At 36.5% G+C, this 25,620-nt stretch overlaps 1 protein-coding gene and 1 long non-coding RNA gene across 15 annotated transcripts in view; one reads left to right on the top strand and one right to left on the bottom strand.

Annotated features, from left to right (window-relative positions):
* Positions 1 to 25,620, bottom strand: part of BIRC6 (baculoviral IAP repeat containing 6) — a 200,294-nt gene that overhangs the window by 45,378 nt on the left and 129,296 nt on the right. For all 14 annotated transcript variants that reach the window (XM_068939394.1, XM_068939391.1, XM_068939399.1 and 11 more), the window contains 5 exons: positions 23,531 to 23,727; positions 19,417 to 19,717; positions 16,537 to 16,754; positions 13,913 to 14,077; positions 11,780 to 11,948 (listed from right to left, as the gene is read on the bottom strand). In XM_068939394.1, the coding sequence (XP_068795495.1) occupies positions 11,780 to 11,948; positions 13,913 to 14,077; positions 16,537 to 16,754; positions 19,417 to 19,717; positions 23,531 to 23,727 (1,050 nt within the window). The remainder of the gene's footprint in view (positions 1 to 11,779; positions 11,949 to 13,912; positions 14,078 to 16,536; positions 16,755 to 19,416; positions 19,718 to 23,530; positions 23,728 to 25,620) is intronic.
* LOC138066819 (uncharacterized) lies at positions 997 to 4,162 on the top strand. The gene is made up of 2 exons (XR_011140328.1): positions 997 to 1,896; positions 3,069 to 4,162. It is a non-coding gene; the product is annotated as an uncharacterized lncRNA (long non-coding RNA).

Genomic DNA, 25,620 nt, shown 5'->3' with positions numbered 1-25,620 from the left:
TTCTAAAGCCAAGGAATTTCACCAAGGCAACAATACTTTCAGGATAAAAGGCAAAATAAAGTAGAAGTACTGTGCAATTTACTGTGCTGTAAACATAGTATTTACCTGTAAAATAATATGCATGTAAAATACGTAATGATGTTGTTCATCTATTAAGAAAATAAATGCAACTTAGACACTTTAGAAGAATACATAGAAGAAATATTTAACGTGTAAAAAAATTGATTTGAAAATGAAAGTACTTAAAGCAATGTTTTTCCCTCTTCTGCTTTCTTTAAAAACTCCCACAAACACTATTGAAAATCGCATTTCAAACAATGCCTCATATTTTCTAAAACCACCTGCTCTGGAAATTGATCCAGGTTTCCAGTTACATTTCTACTGCTTGAATGCAACGTAAATATGATTTTTTCCTGTGCATAAACTTTCTGAAATTAAGTGTTTGATTTTGCAAGTATTTTTAAAAATGCATTTTTCAGTGAACAATATCTACAACACAGGTAAAAATTATTTGCCTTCACACTGAGGAACTACGCTACACACACATCACATCCCCACCCTTAATAGAACAAAGCAACTGAATAAAAATGGATCTGAAACACAACTACTTACAGAGGTTATTAAAACTGTGGATAAAATTTTATCTGAAGAGCCCTAGGAAGAAGACCTCAGAACACTCTCCCTCTCCCCCCCCCCCCCCCCCCCCCCCAAAACAGGCAAAACATACCTCTCCAATTTACCCAGGAAGTATTCCAGTTACTGCTTCCTATGAAATCAGAACAGGAATATTTTTCTGTAAATCTGTGCTTTCATGAATTACATGCTAACCTGCGTTCTTTGGGAGGTGACTAAAAAGAGAAAAAGCTTTACAAGTACTACTTCCTGTAGAAACAATTGCCTGTCAAACAAACCATAAAAAGACAAAAGGCAGAAACACTGTTTCAGCTTGAATGCCTTAATGTCACTATTTGTCATGCAGCGCTTCATCAGAAAACCCCAAAGTACAGTTAACTCTACTCCTCTTTACACCGCACACTTTCACTGTTGGTATAGGATTAAAATGTGCCTGGCCTGACAAAGAAACAGCAGAGCCATCACACATTGTTATGCAACTCAGTGTCTGCAAGGGTGGCTCCCAGCTCCTTTATTCAGCAAGTGCCAAGTGCATGTTTAATCAATGTCACAGCTCACCACAGTGTGCAACTAAAGCTGCTGTCATTCCTCTCCTCAGATTTGACTGGCTAAGTTATGCAATGCTCCGAAGAATACCTTGGAATTATTTTCAGAGCCTCTGAATGCAGGTGTGTGACAGCGTTTACACTAACGCCAATACAGCAGACTACTTTTCATCCTTTTTCAATCTGGACTAAAATGACAGTGTGTGACTGCACGTAGTTCACTGCGTTTGGAATTACAGCCCGTCAGCGTGAGAAAGCCTCTTCAGACAGCTGCCACAGAGTAAATCAAAGGCTGTTCATTTTTTGAACTAAAGTCTTAATAAATAGCTAAATATAATTGAATAAAAAAAAAAAAAAGAAGAGTTTCTATTTTTATTCAGGCAAAACCAAATTGTTGTTCCACATCATCTGAGAAAAAAATCCTCAGTTTTGATGAGAATTAGTCAACAGTGAGGATCCTTACCAGAACAGGTTTTTCTGTCTTCTGACTATACTTGACTTTAGTGGATTACTGAGAGATGAGGCCGGTCGTTTGGAAGATTCTGTAACGTTATTAGTCTCACCGTTAAAACTTCTTTATCAAGCAATTCTTCGTGTTCCTATCTGGTCTGGATGAATGAGGAGAGCAGCCCCTTCATGAAGATAACAGCCTGGCTTGCCACTGAATTGACGAGTAAGAAGCATGTCTGATGACATTTTATTCCTGATGCAATGTAGGGTAAGAAACATCTCTCTCTCTCTCTCTCTCTCTCTTTTTATTTTTTTTAAAAAAACCTTTCAGTAAAATATGCTATTAGCTGAGGTCTTTAATTATATTCACAGTCGAAATATGTTTACCTTCAATGATTAAAGATGTTTGCCAAGAGAGAAAAACGCTATTTCACTATAAAATCTGACTGCAAATTGGGGTTTTCTGGACTAGTAAAAAGTCCAATTAAATTTTGTCTTAAAAATCAGAAATTTCTGACCATAAGGATAACATAGCAGATTATACACAATATTAGCATGTAAACCAAAGAACAGAATTTTTCTGGGAACATGTTTCTAGAGGATATTTGACTGTAAATTAAGACCATAAGAGCAGCTAAGTACTAGAGCCTACCTGTCAACCTCTCTTCTACAACAAAAAATGGAAATAAATCATATGCATATCTGTAAATATCTATCTTATAGTCCTTATATTGCACAGAAGTATTATTTTTATGAAAGTACTACTATCCTTTGACATACTGCAATAATAAAAAAATCTTTATATTTGAAGAGATAGACATTTTCTGTTCAATGTTTACTGCTGCATAGGTGTCCAAAAGCTGATTTATTAAACAAGTAAAGGGATAAGATCCCACCTGCAATTGCCTACTTATGGCTCACTGGTCAAAAAAGACTGCTGTACTGCATTAAGGAGGCATATTTTCAACATTAAAAACCAGCAGACATGAATATTTTCAACTCTTATTATACTGTTACAGTTAAAGTTACAGTTAAATAACTAACAGCTGAAAATTCACATAATTTCTCCAGGCGTTTCAGAGCATTTGACAATGCCCAGATACCTGCTTTCAGCAATTTGGTGTTTCATAAGGAAACAAAATAACTGAATAATGCCTAACTTTAAATATCTTCTTCTATAATAAAGTGTATTAATTGGCTGCATCAACCTAGAATCATTTCTCACTCCTTGTACCAAAGCTGTATCTACAGAACAATCACTTAACACAGATGTAATCCATGCCTGAAAGAAATAAAAAACAAACACTCCCCTCCCCGAGATGAATGCAACCCAATAAGCAGAGCATAAGAAATCTTTTGGAAAGTACAGAATTGTTTTTGAAAAAGATCAAAGCTGCATGTTCGTCAGACCGGATTTACCATTCGCTTTCTTTCTTCTAGCTAGCTGCCAGAATACTGGTGAAGATATTTTCAGAAAAAATGGGGACCTCTGCCATCACAACACCGGAAGACGTAAAAAGGCAAGAGGAGAAAGAAGAAAAAGAAGAATCTGTTTTAGCGCTGCTTGGGATTATTGGAACCGTGCTCAATTTATTTGTTATTGTTTTTGTGTACATCTACACTACACTTTGATAACGTTTTTGAACATCAGTTGTACAGCGTACAGTACCAAGACCAGCGACAGTAAGAATGATTTCAAAATTTAAAGAAAAAATACACAGTCAGAAAAGATTATCGAACACATTCCAGAGCAAAGTATCTGGCTAAGGGCACTGCATCAACGACGGCTAAACATATCTGAGAGCCCAGTTAAGGTGCTAAATTATGTAAACGAAGGCAGACAATATTCAGCTTTGCACTGATCACAGATGAAATCCAAACAGTAAAAACACAGATGGCACTGTTTCACTGCCAGCGAACATGCAAGACAAGAAATGTAAGCAGACAAACACTGAAAACAATCACAATATAAAAAGAGATGAATTAGATAAATATTTAAGTATAAGCCCCATGATGATTTCTATAGTTTTGTGTAATATGTTTCAGTATATCTGAGATCAGAAAACAGAGAAGAGGGTTTTATTTTTAGATCACCATAATACAGGCTTATAATTTACACAAATCTATTGTAAGGGTGGAAACGGGAATACTGTTATACCAAAAAATTCTAATTCTATAAATAAAATTTTAAATCTTGATTATATTCTGCAGCATTTGTTTGTCTTGTAGAAAATTGAAAAAGGTTAGTATTCTTGCCTTTACTGAATCTGTATTTGAAATCATAATGCTATACAAATGATGTGCTTTTCTAATTAAAAATCCTTTAAAAGTGGTGTGAAAAATAAAGAATAGTTTTAGTACTTCTTTTAAGAATTATTAAAAATTACAACGGCACACTAACACATGTTCGCAAAAGGAAAAGATCTTAAGTTACATTTTCCATACTGGAATGTGTTTAACCTGAATCAAATACAATTTTCATATTTTTATCCTGCTGCTTATTTTCAAGTAAAATAAAACATATCACACAAAAATTCACCGTGTTGTATGTAAAATAGTCTTTATATCTTTGCCTGGAAGAGTTTACTGTCTTTGGACCAGGTCCATTTTCCCCTTTTGAACTGTTTATGATTTAGGCCTAGACTTGCAACTGTCCGATGTACTTTATGGAACATGCAATTAGACTATTAAAACTGATCAGACTATTTCATGTTTTAAATTAAACAAATGCATGTCTTTGATTCAAGGCTGCAGACTGTCTGAGCTAGTACAAGTTTCTGTATACATGACTGCATCCACATTTTTCTTCTATTAGAAAAGCTACTTTGAGAGCACAGGATTAAAAACACAGTAGAAAAACATTAGAAAAAAAGAAATATTAATTTAAATAAACCCTTAGGATTAAAAAGGCCACAGAAGAACAACGGAGGAACTCCCTTCTGAAAACCAGCTCAGTTCCTTTTCCTAAGCTGCAAAGCTAACATGCACTCCCCTCCATAATATAACAGTAAACAGACAAATCTATTGTACAGATAATAGCTTATTACTGTACAGAACTTCATGACTGCTAAACCACCTGAGCCTTTGGAAGTCATTTCTGAACAAGCACACACATAAAATAAGGGCAGGGATCTACAACAGAATGAATTTTGCGATGGTATTTCAGTCAGTTGTGGAAACTCTGCTATTTCAGAAACTATGCTAAATCCACTGATTTATGGAAGAATAAGGCGAACGATGATACATTCTGGTTTTGTTACTTTCAGTCCATCCTGACTCATCTATAAGAGTTGATAAACACAGATAAGGCTGCACTGGAAGGAAGCATGTGCAGATGTGAGAATTTATTCATTATCCAGAGCTAACAGCAAATCTCTGGTATTACATAATCACTTCCAACACAGGAAGCACCACAGCATTCTATAAAACTAATCTACATTCAAAAGCATTTATGCAGGTTGTGTTGACTTAAGACTATAGAGCAGAGTGAATATTTTATGAAAATTTTTTCAATGTATTTTGTATATCTACATATTTATGGATATTATCACAGTAATCTCATGATGCAAGGCTATATGACGAGGGGCTTAAATTGAGAAGTTACAAGAACCTCAAAATTGAAGAGAAATAGGAATTTAGGTGAAGTCCAGGTAGAAATTACTGCTATTCTTTTTATCTTGAAGTTATCAAAAGCTTGCCAAATTTATGAAATAAAATAAGCACTTTTATCTCATGTCATTTCAATGCATAGCGCTCCTCCTCTGAACTGTGAATCAACTAGCATGCCAGCACTGGAGTGAGATATTGCACCTTTTCTCGTAAACACTTCAGCAGTAAAACATACACTGCATTCCCAAAGTTAAAACCAACCGCAGCAGACGTCCAGTATCATTCTTCTACCAGAGAATGAGTTCATTAACATTTATGGAAACTAGTCAAATTTTTAATTTGGGTAATTATTTGCTGCCTACCTGAAGTGCCATTGTACTTCTAATTTCACATTCAGTACTGGCTTTTACTGAAGAAAGTTATAGGGTAATATTATCATTAGAGATTGCCCTAGCATATGATCTATATCTTGTTTCAAAACAGAAGTCTGATATCCTCTCTTAGCAGGTAACACTGGAGTCTCTGCCCTCACATGGGCCTGAAGTCCATCTTTTAGTTAAACAAGTTCCAGTACATAGCTCTGGTGCTAATGTATGCATAAAAGTCTCCCTGTCTCTCTCTCTGCGAGGAGAGGAGAAAAAAAAAACATAAAAGCAAAAAAAACCCACCACCCTGAACAGCACCTCTTATTAGGAACAATAAAAGACAAAAGTCTGAGGAAAGCAGAATTTCATGAGGGTTCAACATTCACGCTGCAGTAGTTCTTTCATATCTTCTGTAATGGATGAATAAAGACATAGCGCTCTTAACTTTCAGGAGTCAATCTCACAACTCTTCTTTTTCAGTTGAATGAACTCAGTGTTCAGGGAGCTATAAGGGAACAAAAGCTTCCTAAAATACTCAACTTATTCAGTCCAGTAGAACTGGACTACTTCACATAAAGTGAAGCAATAGCATATCACGCTTCCAGAGTAATTATGATTAGGAGAAAATAAACACCCTAAATTAACAGCAGCAGCAAATCTAACAGAGTTCAAAGCTCTGAGGCCGAGGTCGGAGGCCTGAAAAGAAAGATTTTTTTTTTTTTTTTTTTTTTTAAGAGATAAAGCCTCAACCAATGAGGGTATTCCAAAACAGGCAAGAAAAAGAAGGCAACATATTCACCTTCAAAACACTGCTCCCTAGTATATATTTCCCAAATCAGGACTACCGTTCACAATGACGTACTTGGCATCAGGATGAAACAGCCCAACAGTTAATGAATCCACAGATCCAAGATGCTACACTACTTGATAAACTATGAAAAAGTAAGTATTGGACTATTAAAATGGAACATGATGGTCAGTAAACACAATCTTTTTTAGTAAACCTCTCACATAGGGGGGGAAAAAAAAAGGATAACTGCTTACAGAAGTGTACTGGACATTTAAATTACATTCAACTCATTCCACTGAAGGAAGGATATGCAGCATCTCTTCTCAGCAGTCAAACTTGAGGAAGACTAAACTAATCTAACACTAAAAGCTATGCTAACCAGACTATATGGAGTCTTTGTGCACCAAATAAGAAAGGACGTGTAAGAGAGCTAAGAGGGAAGCACAGAAAGAAAAGGCTGCAGCAAGAAAATCCCAGAAAAAAGCACAGTATCACTCGCTTCCAGTGCATAATTTGAGCAAAGAGAATTTAGGCAGAATTCTGCTGCTTGCAACATAGCCTGCCTTCCAAGAAAGAGACAGTAACAAATCTCTCTCTCTGACTTCAAACAAGGGTAAGTCATCTCAAGGTTTGCCAAATACTAGTTTAGGAACAAGCTGGTACGATTACATTTTAAAGTGAGAAGAATCTACCTAGTACTACGGCATCACTGGTAAGTCCCAACTCCACTAGGCTTTCTACTGTCAAAGTGTGTAACAATATAAATGGTCCCCTGTCCTCAATGACATTTGATTTTCCTTCTACGTCATGTCCCCTTCCGCTGCCTTCTCTCTAAGCAGATTGCTAGTGACAAAGACTACAACTATTACTACCCCTTCTTTCTTCTCTCCCACTTGTAACTACTAGCTGGTATCAGTCTTCATAAACTTAAGTCAAATTACTCTTACAGCAGTAAAACCTAAATCTCCTACACCACTGTACTCCAGTTAGATCTGATGGTCACCTGTCTGCTGGGAACCTCTCGCTGCAAATTCTACTGTTCAGCATTTTGTTCATGGAGAGAAACGTTCACACATTTGACGAAGATATTAAAAGGTGACTCTTTCAAATGAAAGGTGCTGTATACAAGACGAGTAAAAAGGGTTTTACACGACAGCTTTTGGCATGAAATGCCAGTGCTCAGTATTGAACACGTGCTAGATGCTCTACGACACAAAAATTAAGAACGACATCAATTGTACAAATGTAAACATCAATTAAGTCCTTAGGAATAAAATTGTAATTAAAAATCTCACTATGTTACAAAGACAGCCTTTTTTCATTTATAAATTAAAAGAGAATAAAAGACACAGTAACGTCATGACAAAATACGACATACAAACACTGCAGGGATGTGAGGGGGAAAGAACTGAGAAACCAGGTGAGGGTCACAGCAGTTGTTTCTCCTTGTGCATAAAGCTATGATCTATCTTGTAAATGAAGGAAAAGTCCTCCTCAGAGGGAGGAATTTTCCTTCCCTACAAGAAAAAAGCAATTAAGGAAATTAATGAAAGTGGTCAGTTCACAGTTTTCAAGGACTTCACAGTCACCTTGCTCTGGTGCAGAGGAAGCTGCAGAATGCGACGGAGCAATCTGCTTGGTTTGTGAAGATCTACTTCAAGGTGAGGCTTCTGAATGATTAAACATGTAAGTGATCTTCATCTGATCGACATTCCTTTTATTTAGGACAATCTTTGGTGCAAGTCCACGTATGCTCAAGGCAAGTTCAGCAGGGATGTCAAAATACACTTATGCAATAAATAAAAAAACCCCTAGAAAATAAGAAAAAAATTTCTAACTGTGGCAGAGGCCGATTTTATATACTGATATTGGACTTTTTCAAAAATTTCGCCAAAATGACTTTTCAAGTAAGATGAATCATACCTGTAGCTAACTGAACCTATATAAATAAAATATAAAATTCTCATAAATACCAAAAGATGTAATATCTATCTCAGCGGTGTCACCCTACTGTGCAATAAAGGGACACAGCAAATCAAGCATATTAAGTGTATATTACACTTCTTTATAGAAAGTCTTCCCGCATAATTTTATCCACATGCAGATTTTATATAATATATGAAGATCACTGTCGTTGCAATGGTTTAAAGCAAAACCTAAAACCTGGTTCAAAAATAGCTCCAGCATAAGGGTAAATTTTAACAGGTCCCTCAACTGCCATTCAAGTCGGAGCAAGTCACAGAGCTGCTGAAAACTGCTGCTTTCTGTCAGTGTTTTACTCAGTACAGCTTGTTCCTGATGGGGTGCCAGGACTGGGGAACACTCTATTAGCATTCTGCATGCAGTGTCCTCATTTTCAGTCCAGCATGTTACAGGAAAAGAGAGTTACCTGCTTCTTCCTCTTGAAAGTACTTTTTGATAGCAGAAGGTAAACTGGTCCAAAAACTCGAAAACTGCATGTACGTGAATTTTACTACTAATGCTGCTCCTTTTCCTACCTCTACTGTGTAGGTATTCAGCGCCATTAGAGAGGAGATAGCTATTCAAAGTAGAGAAGCTTGAAATAAAACCAGGAGGTCTAACATGAAAGAGTCAAGTCTGCTCAACTACACCGTACTGGCCACCAAGCTTGGTGGTGGGGCGGGGAGTAACTTCCACATCTACAATATTCTAACTATAAAATACAAATACTCTGGAAAAGAACACACTGTTTAAGTGAACTGAGCATTATAGCAGAGCTTCATTCCAGAGCTTTGACCTCTGCCTTGTTTGCAATAGCTGGGTTCTCTGCCAGCCACGTCTCCTGACAGTCTGCGAGTGAGACAGAGGATCCCATCATCACCTACAAATCAGACTTATTAATGTGAGAATTATGTATCTGCTTTTGAACTAAACAGTAATTACTGCATTGGAATTTTGCCTGGCTATTACCAAGACAAACTATTTGCAGGGACTCATTTCAACCTAAACGTGTCCGAGTCAAATATTCATGAAGGTAAGACAATATTCTGTCCCTAAGTCATGTCTTTTTTACAAATTTCCCTCACATACAGGTATCCCATTAAGTTTTCAAAGACAAGCTTGACTGATACAAGACCTGTAGAGGTTTTTTTGTTTTTGTTTTTTGTTTTTTTTTTTTTAATCTAGCAGTACCTTGTTAATTATGGCTCTACCTGTAGAATTTCAAACAAATATATCAGAAAGCATTTGAGATTATATTGCTTGGATCAATGTATTAAGCATAACAACTTCAAGATTTTACAGTTTTAAATCTCAATGAATATACTCTCATTCTTTGTGAATTTGAATAGTAGGTAAAAACTTTTCTCTTAAAAATAAGGTTCTGCTCATAGTTTAGCTATTATACTTACAATTACAAAGCCATTTATAAAAAAAAAAAGCAGTAAGTATCTGTTTTGTCCCCTCTTTACCAATTGTTAATTCACAAACACAACATACAATTTCTGGACATGCTCCGCCAATCAACTATTCACAAATAAAAATAATCCACAAAGAAAATCTAAAAATGAACATTTCCCACTGAAGCTTTTCCTTTTCCTTATACTTTGGGAAAACAAATGGGTCATGAAACCCAAACTTTGCGTGTACTCCACCAGCCACATCTCTCATCTCTTCTGTCAGTAGCTGATTGTTCTCCCCCACTTGAAGGTGGCTTGTACAGTCAGACGTTTTTCCATAGGGAACAGCAAAAAGCAATTTCAACAGCTGTGATTCATTGACAGTCCAGAACTATCAGCTTCATCCTTTAGACAAGATAGCAACTTTGCCAGGTCTTTGAATGACCTTCCCTCTCTTCTACAGTAACAGCAGAATTTGTGCAGGTTTGTTAGAAAGACAGCATTTACTTTATTGTTTTACATTGGATTTTCATTTGTAATGATGAGTCTGGATTGAAAGTTACATAGTTAATTTTCCTCACCGCACTATGTGCGAAACAGAGCCAATAATTCATTATAAAATTACAGGTGTCAGGCTGTGGATCGGCAAGTGAAGCATTCTTATTTTTACTATAAGGCCTTGAAAGACTTTTTGAACTACTTCCATTCCGTCACACGAGACTATGTAACGCCTTAGTTGCCACAGATCACTTAGAAGAGCCACGTTCTTCTTGTAGTCCTACATAGTATTTAGTGCTATATAGTAAATACTTAGATGCAGATGATTTCTCTTCTGCCTCTGGGGATAAAAATATATTCTGCCATGTACCACTGTTTCGAAAAAAATTTACATAACCATACCCTACAAATGGAATCCAAAAGCTACAATAATGCAACCAACGTATCAGTTACTCAAACAATAGGAGAGGTTCGAAAATCAGGTTCAAAACAAGTAGAATTATTCAGATTTAGAACAACCCCTTATGCTTCTGCTATACAGGGATTAAATCCCTCTTTTTGAGCAAAGCATCTGAATACAAAACCTACCTAAGGCTACAGCAGTGTTTAGAAACTTCAGGTTAACATTTTTCTGGGAGGAACAAAAAAAAAACCCAAATGCATACCAATAACTTCATGCAAAAGCCTGTCATCTAGAGCGACTGAACATAATCATAAACTTAATGGTTTTACCATTAGTTCTTCGTAGGCATTTACTGAATTTATAACCCTTGACGCTACCTCATACAACTAAAATGTTTTCCACAGTGAAGTGCAACAAACTAGAAGAAAACTATCAAAATATCTGTTTTAAAATTAGTGAGTAGAAACATGATGACAACATGCCACTCATTTGTTACTCCTCACTAAAAAAAACAGACAAATAAAAATCGTGACAACTTTGTTGATCCCACATATTTGAAATATTTTGCGGTTTGGATAAGAGGCTTATTTGTGAATTTCCTAAACAAAGCAGAAAAAGCTCTGTGGGACACACAGCTCAAAATAATCAGACACAGTAGAACAGGACTGCCCCAGAACTTAATACTTCCAACATTTACTAACTTCAGATGCATACTTGCTTGATTTTCCTACAAAATTAACATTTTTCTTCTCAGTGAGACTCAATCTTGTATAAAATACTCTCTTTCCATGTAGCTTCTAGTCTGCATAAGAACTAAAATACAAACTTTTCAGATGGAAATATAGTTTTCAAACTAATTTAAATAGTTTAAGAGTGAATTTCAAATTTCAAAAAGGACATTAAAACAACAGAAGCTTCAACTCATGTAACAAATTTGATATTTCAAACACACACTATTATCTTGTTTTCCAAGACTTAAGTGAATATTCCACAAAACAGTACAATTCTAAAATGAGAAACAAACTAGTGAGATTTATCTAAAGTTTTCGTAAACTGCACTGTTTTCCTATTATATTTATTTGACAGATGGAAGCCAACTTTGATTTAGGAGACCAACAGCACGTTACCTGAATCATTGCGGAGGTATGACGACATTGCTGGAATGAGGCAAGACTGACTGAGTAGCTCTAAGAGAACAGATGGAAGAGCGCTGCTGTTCTGTCCTCTGCCTTCATGGCTAGTTTGATTCTCTCCGTTTGATGTACTCCCTGCGGGATTTATGTAACTAGCAAGTACCTGAAATACACAAAAAATTAAATCAAAACTGATTTATTTTAGGCAAAAGATCTTTGATTTTCCTTCCTTAAGAAAGGCTCCAAAATACTTCACTAGCTGCTTTGCTAATTCAGCACTGGTATTTATTTCAGAAGTCTCCAAGATGGCTCAGAAGCAATTCTATGCAGGTACTAGATCATGATTACGACTTTGGTCCACTCTAAAGTTAAATAACTATTATTAAAGAAGACAGACTTTAAGAGATTTGATTAATATAAAGTTTGGAAAAACTGCTGGAGTTGCTCAGAACAGGAATTTGCCAGCTCACCATGTGTGAACTGAAATGTAAAAAAACAAAAACAAAAACAACCCACAAACGTGTAACATACTTTTGGATGGGACTTCAAGGTACAGATGAAACAACAACTTACGCTGAGCATGACAGTTACTCTGAACAATTGCTTGTGTGCATGCGCTTACCTCAGTAAGCATGATCAACCTCCCCCCTCAACAAAGGTGGGGGAGTCACCTTTGATTTGCTCATCTGCTCTCCAAAACCACAGCATGTGGCTTTACCATGTGTTGTAAATGTACGACCTAACGTACTCCCCATGTGGCTGAATTGAATTGTGCAGTTATACCCTCAAATTAAGTTACTTCAAGGCTTGAAAGGCTATATGATTTGGAACCTCAGGGGCTATATGCTCCTTTTACAGCCTCTTCTCCAGGCTTTCATCCTCTTTGCCCTAACCCCATCATCCATGGCCCTCACCAGGTGCAATATCTTATCAGCACTCTACACAACACAATTTTCCTAAACAATATTTCTAGAGAAGGGATAAGGGAAAGTGCTGTATAACTGACTGATGTCTTCAGCAAAGAGCTAAGGGGTTCCCTGCTTCTCTCTCCAATTGTCGACTGCCCAAAGCAAATGCCTGCTTTCCTCATGACTTACGACAGTTAATAGCTAAACCTCAGCATGGCATAATACAGAATACTACCTGGAAGCTTCACCAGGAGTAATTCCGGTGCTCTCTTCTCTTTCTTGCTAGGAAAATTGTTTTGGACTTTATTTGTTATGCTTTTGCAAGGGACGTGATATTTGTGTCCTATAGTCTACAATGACTGAAATAACTGATTATATCAGAATGATATCTTCATCAGTCAGGACATGGGCATTTTCAGAATTTCATCTCCTTTGTGCTCTACCCCAGCAGTGAGGTTAGCTAATGCATTTGAGCTGACGGTTCGGTCACTTACATTTTTGAGGACTAGATAAAATCTTATTTTCCCTACACTGGCCTAAGATAACAGGGGTTGGTCAAATTTCGTAACTGGACTTAAAGGCCTACTTATGCAGGATTTTTTTCTCCTTCATATGAAGCATTTGGAAGGGATCAGACTTTTATTAAGATATAGATGTTTATCGGTGACTTAATATTGTCATTTAACTGACATAATAAGGACTTTATTCATAGTATGTCTGAGTGAGATTTCAGTATTTTCGCATAACACCACATTCTTGGATGCTTCAGCAACAACTATGGGCATTTTGTTAAAGCAGAACAAAAATATGTCAGAAATGAATATATAAGATTATTTTGCACACATAAAGTCTAGTCCCACATCCTTCTCTAACAGACACTCTTTCCTTTTGACTGAACGCAGCTATATCTACAGAAACGTCTGCCAGCTCCAGAGAAATATACCGGAGCGCTTCTTGGTCCATTGTCTATTCAGAACCGTCACCTAAGCTTACCCTCTCAGGTCTTTGTAACATACTAGCCTAGTGAAGTTTAAAAACAGCCTCCCTCAGAAAATGATCTATACCATTTTTCATGTAGACAGCCGTTTGTACACTATCTTTTGCCAAAATTACCACAACTAATGTGCTAGATGACTGAAGATGTACAGGCTCTGTTTTTGTTATCCGAGTCCTAACATTTCAAGTGCTTCTCGTTAATCAAAACTTCATGATTACACACCTGTAGAAGGCACGTGACATGCTCTTCTTCTAGCCTTTGCTTAGTTAAAGCTTGTTCAACATCCCATCCTGAAGCTGTGGAGCCTGTTCCGAAGCCTGTACCCTTAGCCCAGTACAACTGCTGTTCTTCTGTTGATGCAGTGTTGTGCGTACTTGATACCTGTGGCTAAACAGAACAAAAAACAAACAAACAAAAAAAAGCAGTAAGTCATCATCATTTCATATTTCTCATCCTATTAGCCAGTTGTTTAAAATTCCTTCGTTCTCCAGAAGGACATCAGCTCAATTTATTAACTTGTCAAACAATGATATCATTACTATCAAGTGGAATTGCAAGCTTTAGACAGGAAATCCCTGCCACAGACATGGAATTCCAGGAATACAAGGCAGGAGGCTAAACTGTTGCAAGGGATTTTCAATTTGACTAGGACAGTTAGCCCACTTTTATTCTTTTCTAAAATACTGTTATTGCTTAAGTGATGGAATACCATCATTAGGAATACCTAATCAATATCATGCTAAACAATACAGCTCTGTAATTAGAACTAGTAATATACAGCTCTGTAATTAGAACAAGTAATATCTAATCAAGTTTAAGAACATAATTAGATGAAGGGGATGGAAGCAGAAATGTCATTTAAAGTGTTTTTGTACATGTCTGAAACGTTAAAACGCTCAAGCGTGTACCAATTTTGAATAAATACTCCACACTGGCAAGAGGTGTAAGTTACATTTTTCTCTCTGACATATGATTTCTGTGACACTGAAACACATACTCAGATTTCCTCTCCAAATAATAACGACAAAGTATTTCCCCTCTAAAGTGTTCTGAGAGATACAGCTTATCACTTTTTTCCTAAGGTGCTTGGACAGCTTATTGCAATAGTTTGCATCATTGCACTTTACTAACATAAATTTAATATACTGCTGCTTAGCGCTTATGAAATGATTTCAGTATTTAAGTTAATTTTTAACCTTTACCACATCATTAGTGAAACAGATGCAAAAACACTCTGATGAGCCCTTTGTAACTAGTGCTTTCCATATATGTGTTTAAGACCCTAAACATGTGACCTGATTTTCCAGCGGTGAGTGCTTGTTGTTTTCATTAGCGTTACTCAGTAGCAATTAGTCTTACTGGAAACTAGGTCATTTAAGTAGGTGACTAACTAATTTGTAATATTTGATTCAAAGCTCTGAAAAGTTTTGTTTTCTGTTCAAATTTTCTTCAGTGATTTTCATGATTATACTCAAAGGAACAGAAATGATGCACAGATAAGACTGCAATGGCAAAAAAGTTATCACCTGTGAACTGGATACTGACAGTACTTTGGGAATCATCGCTTAACTTTTAAATTGGGAATGTAATGCATATCAGTGATGAAACAGCAGTACGTTTATTCTCTTGCAGATATTACCACTCATGCACATGCTGTGCCTTTAACACTCGAGCAGACTGCCATGAGCACCGACTTAAAGCACTTAAGGGAAGGTCTTGGCTCAGAGATATATGCCTCTGTGCAGGCAGCTGGATCTCTAGTTTCAGCTGACCGTCTATCATCTAACAGATATGAATTATATGAAGACAACTTGTTCCAGAGGACATGGTAGAACTGAAGCAGAAGTAAGAATTAACGGTTGTCCTTTTCCCCAAAAAGCCCAATAATGCTAAGATGCTAACACCTCAGCAGCCTGACACCCAATTAGGAGCAGAATATATCAGCCTCCCTACAAATCTGATTAGCCGTTAAAGTGAACTATTCTTATGCACAGTTTCGTCTCTTCCTTGCTCATCCCCTCATCAGTATCAAGAGCTGCTAAAATATGAACAGCCCTATATTTACAATGAGTTAGCCAACTTAGCCCTGAGGAACGGTTTCACGCAAGCCTTTGCCACGCAAGAGTTGTTAGAGGGCAAATTATTACTTAAAAAAATTTTTCTACATGCTTTGAGACAATGAGTCTGTCATGCAGAAATGGAAACTCATTATTCTAACAAATCAGGGGACACACGCTCTGAATAGCAGGTAGTAAAATACAGCAAGTATTCTGCCAAAGTGTAACTGTGGAATTCACTTGGGAGCCTAGACACGACGGAAAATGTTTTTGTCTTAAGATCTCATTTCCACATCTATAAATAAGAGATTAAAAAAAAAAGTATTTATTCATTAATTCTCACAACTCATTTATGTTTCTGAGGTATTTAAGAGGAAGTAATTTGCAATCAGTAGAGTTTAGATGACGCATGCTAAATAAAGTAATGAGGTCACACTATCTAACGAGGAGTAAAAAAAGAGCAACCACCCACCGCGCATTATGTCTCTTGTGCTCTGAGGAAGAGGGTCTTGTGAAAATAAGTGGCATGTTTTCAATTAAAAGATTATCTCTTATTGCCTCATGGTAAGCCTTACTTGTTAGGTAAATTTCATGATTACTCTGTTTATTGAGAGCATGCAAGGGAGAACTACTTAATCAAGTATTTTCTAATTACTTTTGTTCTTCATCCAAATGCCTACTCCATAAAGATTAGGCTATGAAAGCAGTGAGATTATTATTATTATTTTTTTTTTTATAGGTATGACTCTTATTACCTCTCGGTGGTAATTACTCTGCAGTTAAACTTACCTCTGTCTGGTTGGGACTAGAGTTGGGCACTCTTGGTGCATGGTGGCTTAGAGCAGACAGACAAGCAAGGATAAGATGTATAGCCCCAATTTCCAGCGCCATCCGTCTAAGCAGTACTCCATCATCAGTAGTCAATGGCGTAGTGCTGAACAAACTGCGCAGCACATGGAAGGGAAGAGTTGGAAGCACATTTGCTGAAGGAGACTGCAGGATATGACCTAGATTGAAGAAGGAAATATCAAAATCTCATTTTCTTTCAACAGTTCAATATAGCCAGTTAATCTCTACAATGATTTATACATAATACTTAGAGAAATATACTAAGGGCCTAAGTATTCAGCTATAGTAAAACGTTCTAATACTAGGCGTCACAAAAATCTTTCAGCAGGTAAAGTATATAGAAGAAAATGTTACTGTAATTTACATCCTTTAAGGACTCTGGTAAGAAAAAACTCCATAGAGTTTATGAAAAATTTATTTTCCATTTCCAAGGTGAAAATTTACTTTGTTACCAGAAGTGAGTATAATTATGTATTTGATTACACTTTAGGTCATATTTCTGAATGATGAGAACAAGGGTAGTTCAAACTTTCTTTTTTAAACCTTGCAGCTAGGGCAAGTTAAAGAATGCACACGGTCAGCTAACAGCAGCTCAGCTGACTAGCTGCAGTAGTTTATGATGATGTAGGAATTTGTTTTTATATTTATGTGCCAACCGTGAATTGGATCACTGACAAAATCTAAGTTGTGATACTATTCAAGTTCAATACATGGTGAAATACTAACATAATGTTAAGCAGATGAGCTGCATGTTTGAATTCTGTACTTGAATTATTTGAAAATTGTAACCTTTTTGTATTATAAGCAAGAAATAATTACTTTTTTTTTAAAGCCTTGTAACAAATAATGGAGTGACTTATTAACAAAATGCACATACAGTTAGAAAACTGTCTCTCAGTCTTTTCTATATTTAACAAAGCATTTCATTTCCCCTCCCCATGCATAGGGGAATAGAGATATTTGACAGTGAAAATACAGAGTTTATCAGCTTCGTCAGAGGTCTATACTGAAATACACATCACAAATATATATATATGTGTGTGTATTTGTATGTATATATCTCTACACACACACAGAGAGCAGTTAAACCTGTCTACTGTTATTGTTTTAGAGAAAACAATGACAAAGCAGCAAGAAGTTTTTTGACAGAGCTCTTCATAAACAAAACTGAAGACCTCTGCAAAAAAGTCCGATAGACTTCCAAAACTGCAGATGTAGCCAAATGACAGTAAGACAAAAAGAAGAAAATCTAAATTTAATGTTTGCCCATGATTTACCTTCACAGATAACTGAAATCATATTTAACCTATAAACTGTGGATTTATAAGTGCATATTTTCATATTATGGGAGAAATAAGAGGTGATTTTAGGTGAATGAAAACATTCATTTCCAACAGAAAAGGGAAATATTAACGCCTTATACAGGGAACTAATGTGGACTACTGTGTTTACCAAACATCCCACGTTTGGTAAAGAGCTGAATTCAAACTTTTGGTGTAGGGAATGGAGAAACTGACTATTTAGTCCAGCAAAAACAAAGGCTAGGAGGGAATACAACTCCTGTCAACAAATACATTAGAGAAAGAAGAGCTATTTAAGATGAAGAACAATGCTGGCATAATAATACGTGGATACAAATAATTTTAGGCTAAAAATTAAAGGCAGCTCCTATTTATCAGGAAAATAATGTTCTGGAACTACTCTAACAGCAACAGCAGTTGCACGCACAAAAAAACTTAACCAGCTAAAAAAAAAACCCTCTTCATTTAAGGGTTTGTGTTGGTGTCTCTATTAAAAAGGGACAGAAAACATTGGCTGCGGCAGCAAGTGATTGGCATCACTCAAGGATATCAAAATCTGAGGGACTATATTCAGCCATTTGGGTAATTACTATTCAAATGAGGTTGGACTAACCAGCCACACATAATTTTTGTTATTCAGTTTATTCCTGTCTCCTATCCAGTACCTAAATATAAGAGAAATAAAAAGATAACAGAAAGGACAGCAGAGAAAACTCTCTGTTGGTCTTAAGAGCTAACACATGTTGTCCACTGTAGGCTGCTGAATAGAGACTAACTTCAGCTGAGCGATGCATTGAAAGAACAGCATTTTCAAAGTCATAACGAAAGAAAAAGTCTTGAAGTACTACGGTACCTTTCACATAACGTTGTTTCAATTTTTCCAAGCACTTTAAGAAGTTAGAATTATTAGAAATACATGCATCCTACAGGTTTGGTTGCAAAGACGCTAGCTACAAATGGAATATTGCCTCTCAACGTATCCTTTATACGTCTAGGAATACCGTTAGCCCTTCCTCCCTCTCTCCCCCTCACATCATTAAGCTAGATTTCCTTCCAAACCATTCTGATCAGTATGATCTTTAAAATATTCTCTATTTTAAAATACTCTCCCATAGTTTAATCTACATCTGCTGTAGCTATGCTCCTATGCATGTTACTCTGCATTTGATTACAGAAATATAAACATTTGCTCAATTAGTTGAGCATTCCCAACTACTCAGATCATTCTGTCTCAGTGCACAGTCATCCTGACAGTGTCCTCTGCAAATGTTATAAGCAGTTATGTTATAATTACTTTGGCATCTACATGAGAACCCTTGAATACTGATGAGCTCCACAGAACTTTACCAGAAAGAATTTAACATTTAGAGATAATACAGTAGCAAGGATGCTAGCAACACAGGTCTTCAAACCGCACAAACCAACTCCAACTTCCTGCTAAAGCATTACAGTGTAAATAAATTTAAGTAAAACAATCTAGCTGTGGTCTACAAAGAAACATAATAATCACAGCACATACTTCCTTCACCATCATCTGTAACTCCCAACACCAATCTCAACAGACACTGAGCATGTTTCCGTTCTTTTAGCAGCACCTCAGCATAGCCAGGGAGACGAAGAAATAAACCAAAGGCAGCCAAAGAATGCGCAGGTATGGGAGACATAGTCTGAACTGTTGATTTGATGGGCGGAGGCTCTGCAGCAATTGTTTCTGGTGCTTCATACACCAGTTCCCCTGATTGTTCAATGGTAACCCATTCAAACTGATCACTGTCCTTCTGTTTTTCCTGTGTGGTCGATGTAACGACTGGAGTGCTCACCTTAAATAACAAAAACAACCAAAATCTTAGTAGTTATCGAGTTAGTCACCCAGGCAGAATTTTTATTAAAATTAGGATGTAAAGGACATATAATCTTAATACAGAACATAATTTAAAAGTCACAGGAAATTCACCGCTCTCTGCAGGTACAGGGACCAGTCGAAATGCATAAAGAGGGCACACTTGCTGCAATTTCAAAACAATTCTACCAAATCCTACCTACATAATAAGCAAGTGTGTTTCGCCAAACCTAAATTCCTCAGTTAAAAAGTGTTGCTTAAAAATCCAGACACGCAGGAGATACAAATTACACTGAAATAAAAAACATGGAAGATTGTTTTATATACCAGCCTTTTAAACAATAAGTGGTCGATTTTGAACATTTACCACAACGGGAGGTCACCTCTTTTATTTTTAATTTCATATCAGAAAAGGAGAAGAGTTAACCATAACTGCTTTAAAAATTAAGACAACTTTTGGGTATCTTAGCAGTCTTGTAGTAACTCTTGTGGCTCCTTTCCAGCTTTTGTTTATTTGGTGGGTTTTACTATTATTACGCTCTAACACAACGGTCCGTACTTTTGTTCGAACTAACATTGCACAGAGGACTATTCAGCCAGGTATTACGACGGGAATCGGAATGTAAGAGGGATATTCGCACAGTTCCCCAGAAAACATTCATATGCTCAGTTAAGTTTAAGTTATGATGCCCAAGTCCCTCACATAATTAAACACCACAGAAACTTCAAGCTTTCAGTCCGTTCAGATCAAAAGATACACCTACACTTAAAATTTCAAATTTATTTTCACATCAGGAACATCCTATAGCTTTGGTTCGTGTTCCTTCCTAGTTGTTTTGTGAAAAACTAACAACAGTCAAGTGACATCATATTATGTGAGAAGGCACCTCTGAGAGTATACGTCTATACTGAATTAACAGCTATAACAATTGGAGAAAAAAAAAAAGTGCACCTTTTAATTTGTAAAGACAACAATGGCATGAAGAAGTCTCTCCCCATCCTTCCTTCCTTTTAAATGCGAATAAGTCAAACAACATGGGACATGCACTGACAAATTACATTTAACAAAAATAGTGCACCTCTATCACAGTCAGAAAGGTTGTGCTATTTTACAATCATACACAGCGCTCAGGAGAAATGCATTAATTAAACGGTGGATATAGAAGTTAACTATTCCTTATCTTTTTAAAATAATCTTTGCAAGGAAGTACAGTGTAACACTAATCATCTGCAGATCAGAACAACAATTTACAGTAATTTTTAAATCCTATTAAAACAGAGTTAATATTTCCATAAATGTCAATATGTCCAAATGTCAATATCTGCATGAAGTAACCTATTTGCTCTGGGAAGTTCATTAATATAATCTAATTCACCCAATCGAAGGGTGAACATACAGGGTTAGATTCATGTCCTGCTCTAACAGCCGCAGCTGAGACAAACGCTCAAGCTGAAACTGCAACCAAGCCAAACTAACAAATCAAAGCTACTGAAAGGAGGTGGTCTTGCTCCTCTTTCCTCTGTCTTGCTTCCTCTGAGCTGATTCAGCCCCACTACCTGGCCAGAAAACTGCTTTATTGTTTCATAAAGGGAGAGGAAGGGGGGCATGACAGGGCGAGTAAAAACAAGCTGAACTGGCTCAGCAAGCTCAGCAAAGGCAGTCGACAAGCATCAGAGCCATCACAACTGGGAAGGGGATGGAATTTCCCTTTTCAGAGAGTTTTTTAATCTACTTATTCTCTTCTGCCAAACTGGAAACCTAATCCTGAATTTTAGCAAAAGCAACTTCAGAACATGCGCCTTTGCAGGCAAGAATCAGCACATACTTTCAGATATTTTAACATACCTTTAAACAGCAGCTCTAAATGTAATTCTGAAAAGAGCTGACTCAAGGGGAAAAATACTTCCTACTCAATCAGGTATGTCCATATCAGCTACTTGTCTACTTTTTTCCTCCAGATTTCTTATTCAAGCAAACACTGGCAAAGCTTGACCTCGATTACCTTGCGATCCAAAGAAATAACAGCCCTACAGAATGTTGGTCAAAGGTAATATATGTAGTACAGCATACAGTAAAAACTGAAGTGTCTTACTCCCCATGATTTTACGTAGCTTTTCTTACATCAGAGAAGAATGATTAGTGTTAACACCTGTAATTTATTTAAAGTTCTATCCTGTCAACTCACAGGCATGCTTCCACTTTCTTTTCAACCTTTTGTTTGATCTGCTATTTTTAAATACCCTGAGGACAGAGCTTTAAATGGACAAAAGGCTATGCTAGTACTTCTCTAGTCATTTTTCATGTATATGCTTAACATTTTTTTACAGTTTTCACATGGGATTTTTTTTTAATCTTGATGCCACTTATCAAGAGAAATGTAAAATGTAATGCTTGCATTAAGAGGATGCAGTTAAACATTTTCAAAGAGAAATTTGGTGTGATTATTGCCAGACTGATCTGAACTGAAAACATTAAGCTGAAAAGTCCTTAAAGAAATTTATTCAGAAAAACAAATTCCTGATTAGAAGTCAAAGCCATGTTTAGCTGCATTTATTTCAGTTACCTACAGATTAGGAGAATAATTAAGGAAATCTTAAAATACAGAGTTCACAGAATTAGAATTATCAGTGGCTTAAAGAAACCTAGAATTAGAATTAAGGAACAAAGAGTCTGCAGAATTTATCAGTCTCCACTGCGAATCTTCCATTTAGTGTTATTTGTATTTTTATAGATCACAGAATTATCACATATCTGAATGCAAATTTATATCTCAATTAAAAAAAAAACACAAAAACAAAATACCTTCTCAGGACTATAGAAAAAGGGAGGGAAAAGGGATCAAATTTCCCACAGTCATGAATTGCCTTTCATCTGTTGTAGGATGCTATGAATCAGTTTCCCTTAACGCAGACCACACGTTACCTCGCTGGATGGCAAAATATAATAATTGCATATGTGAACACACTCTCTTAATTTTTAATTCTTATAAAGGCTTGATACTAGACATCTAAAATATCTCCAGAGAGCTATTCTAATACTTCATCAGTATCTAATGGGTTCTTCCTCAATTGCACTGTCTTTAACAAAGGATTCATATTAATTGCCTGGTCTTGCTACAGGGTGGCTATTCCTGCCACAGGTTATTAGTTGAGGTACTAAACAGCACATTTCGGATTAGCTTAATTTCAAAGGGAATAGTCATCCACAATTTTTTGTATTAGGAGTATCAGCAGAACGTTCCAAAAATACAGTCAAGTAAAATTAGAATAATTCTGAAGTTATTTTCCCCTTTTTAATACTGGTAGCTTATCTACATAGACAAGCAGCCAAAGCAGTACTTCCACACTAATGCCACTGTTGACAGTTCTGTAAACCCTATCAGAGAATCCAAGAGAAACTCTACATGACCCACTCTGAGAACTGGATTTCACTTAACCATAAAAAAAAAAAAAAACCACTAAGGGCACATTTACACAAACAATTCAAATGACAAGCTAGTATGGCCTCGTAGCACAGGAACTTTATGTCACTGAACCCTCCATCAAAAATGCAAGGTATCTTTTGAATTAACAAAAGCGAGGCAAGCAGTAACACCGAATTCACACTTTTGGTCTACCAGAAGGACGAGCCTACTCAAACTACAACACGCACAGGGAAGCAGCAGGTATAGCTCAACTGTGCAGTGGAGTCATGCACTTGACTAAGATGTCAAACTGAACCATACCATAATACAGTAAAAACATTGTTCTTAAAGTCTTAGCATGCTTTTCTACACTGATTTTTTTCACTCACTTGCTGAATTACGTCAGGATAAAGCATAGGGAGTCTCTCTGCAATGAGGGCCAATCCACCCATTCCTGCAAAAACTTGCAGTGGAGACTGAATGGGACATGTTTCAAGAAGTGATTCATCTAGCGCTGCGTCCATACACTCTTCGCCAGGGCTGATGGCTTCATCTTCAGGGCAAGATCCCAATAAATCTCCGTGTTCTATAAAAACAGATGGAAATAGAAATTAATACAGCATCATCAACATTCTGTTTGTCTCTTCCTCCACCCAAAAATGAACTTCAATCATAGCAATTCCTCCTTCAGCAGAATCTGGGTCAAGAACCTGAAATGTATCAGTACAAGGACGTCAAAAAGAAAACCAAAGTGTTAGTACCTTTTAGCCATAACTTGGGAAAACTTATACAAAGTTAATTATTAGAATGTAACATTTTACTAGAATTTGAACTATGGCTTCAAAATTTTGTTAGGTTTGAAAGTGTAACAACATTTTCTGTAATGTTGTCTTTTAACTAGGAGACATGAGTAGGTTTGTTAAACTTTGATAAAGAGTTCATAGCTGAAGAAAGGAAAAGTAATTTTACGCAAATTGGTCTTCTGTTTTTTTTTTCCTCCAAAATTTTGAAGAAAATTTCTCCTTAATTTTTCCTTTCCCATCATTACCTCACCATCAAAGCCCGCTCAAGCAGCCAGAAGCCTACGCCTGTAATTCGCATATCTCCTCTCTGAGGAGTGTCAAAATGCCCATCTGTCAAAGCTATCAAATTTCATTCTACTTTTCCCTAGAAAAAAGAGCAAAATCTCTATTTTTAACCTTCTACTAGCCTCCTTCCTCCCAGTTCATGACTAAGCACCTTAATACAGTGTATATATTGTGCAACAGATTTAAAAAAAAAAAAAATCTCATTTTACACACCGATGCAAACATATTTTATATACAGAACCTCGCCATGATTCATTTAACCAAAAAAACAGCCCTCTTCGCTCATTACCATAGGCTCATTTCACAGTGAATATTTAATGCGTTTCATCTAAAGAGAGTCTATACTGCAGATTGTATTGCTAGATACCATATAACGCAATGCTCCTCAAACGCTTCACAGTATACTCATGTGAGAGCACAAAACAGATGAAGTGGTCTCAGCATCTCTTCATACTGTGAGCTGAAAATCCATGACTATATTTAAAATGTGCACATGTATTATCATTTATTATGCACTTGTAAAAACACAGAAGCACACTAAAGGATAGTTCATGCAGCTACTGGAACTAATGCACATTTTGCTTTAGCTTTGTATGCAGTTTTTTTTTAATTTTTTTTTTTTTTTTTAAATCTTTTCTTATCTAATCTGAGAGGGGATAGGAAACAGCAGGTCCCTATCCAGATTCTCAACTTTTAAATGAGCAAGAAGCATCAGGTTACAAGGATGTCATGAATACATTGTGGGAGGAGCACATCTCTATGGAGCAATGTGATCAAAGAATCCAACATAATAAGCTCAAATTAGAGGTGTGTACGTCAATTCTTAACGCATCCTGAAGGACTATGAGAAATAGAAAAATCTCGTAGACTTTTCTAAAGCAGGATAACCCTTATAAGAAAGGCCACAAACATGAAACTGTTCATTCAGCGTTGAGGTCTGCTGCTGTTAAAGATATAGAAAGATACTACTTCTGTAAAATTTTCCCTATGGCCACAGATAGCAGCCGTAGATGGCTTTGAACATGCTAGACCACCTTCTGTTAGACAAGTGGAGGATTCCATCATGCTAGACTGAACAGTATTTATAGTCCAATGGCTTGCGATGATATGAATTGATCTGACCCCTAGAAAGGGCAGGCTTTCTTGCTATGAAAGATTTTTAAAATAAAGATTTTGAAGGAAGATTGAACACTTCTGTTTCTCATATGTTGATCAGAATCCACACTACAATGTAAAAAGCTGCAAACCTTCCTGAAGAAGAAAAACAAAAATACTTGAATACTTGAATATTAAAAATGCAACTAAGGTGCAATGCAAAACACCATATGCTTCTGTATAAAAGGCACTTTAAAAATATGTATCGGTGAGTAAGGGTATAGGCAGATCTTCTA

This window comes from Struthio camelus, chromosome 3 (genome assembly GCF_040807025.1).
Source record: "Struthio camelus isolate bStrCam1 chromosome 3, bStrCam1.hap1, whole genome shotgun sequence".
NCBI lineage: Eukaryota > Metazoa > Chordata > Aves > Struthioniformes > Struthionidae > Struthio > Struthio camelus.
The sequence above is the reverse complement of the archived record's forward strand: the minus strand, read 5'-3'. Positions and strand labels throughout refer to the sequence as shown.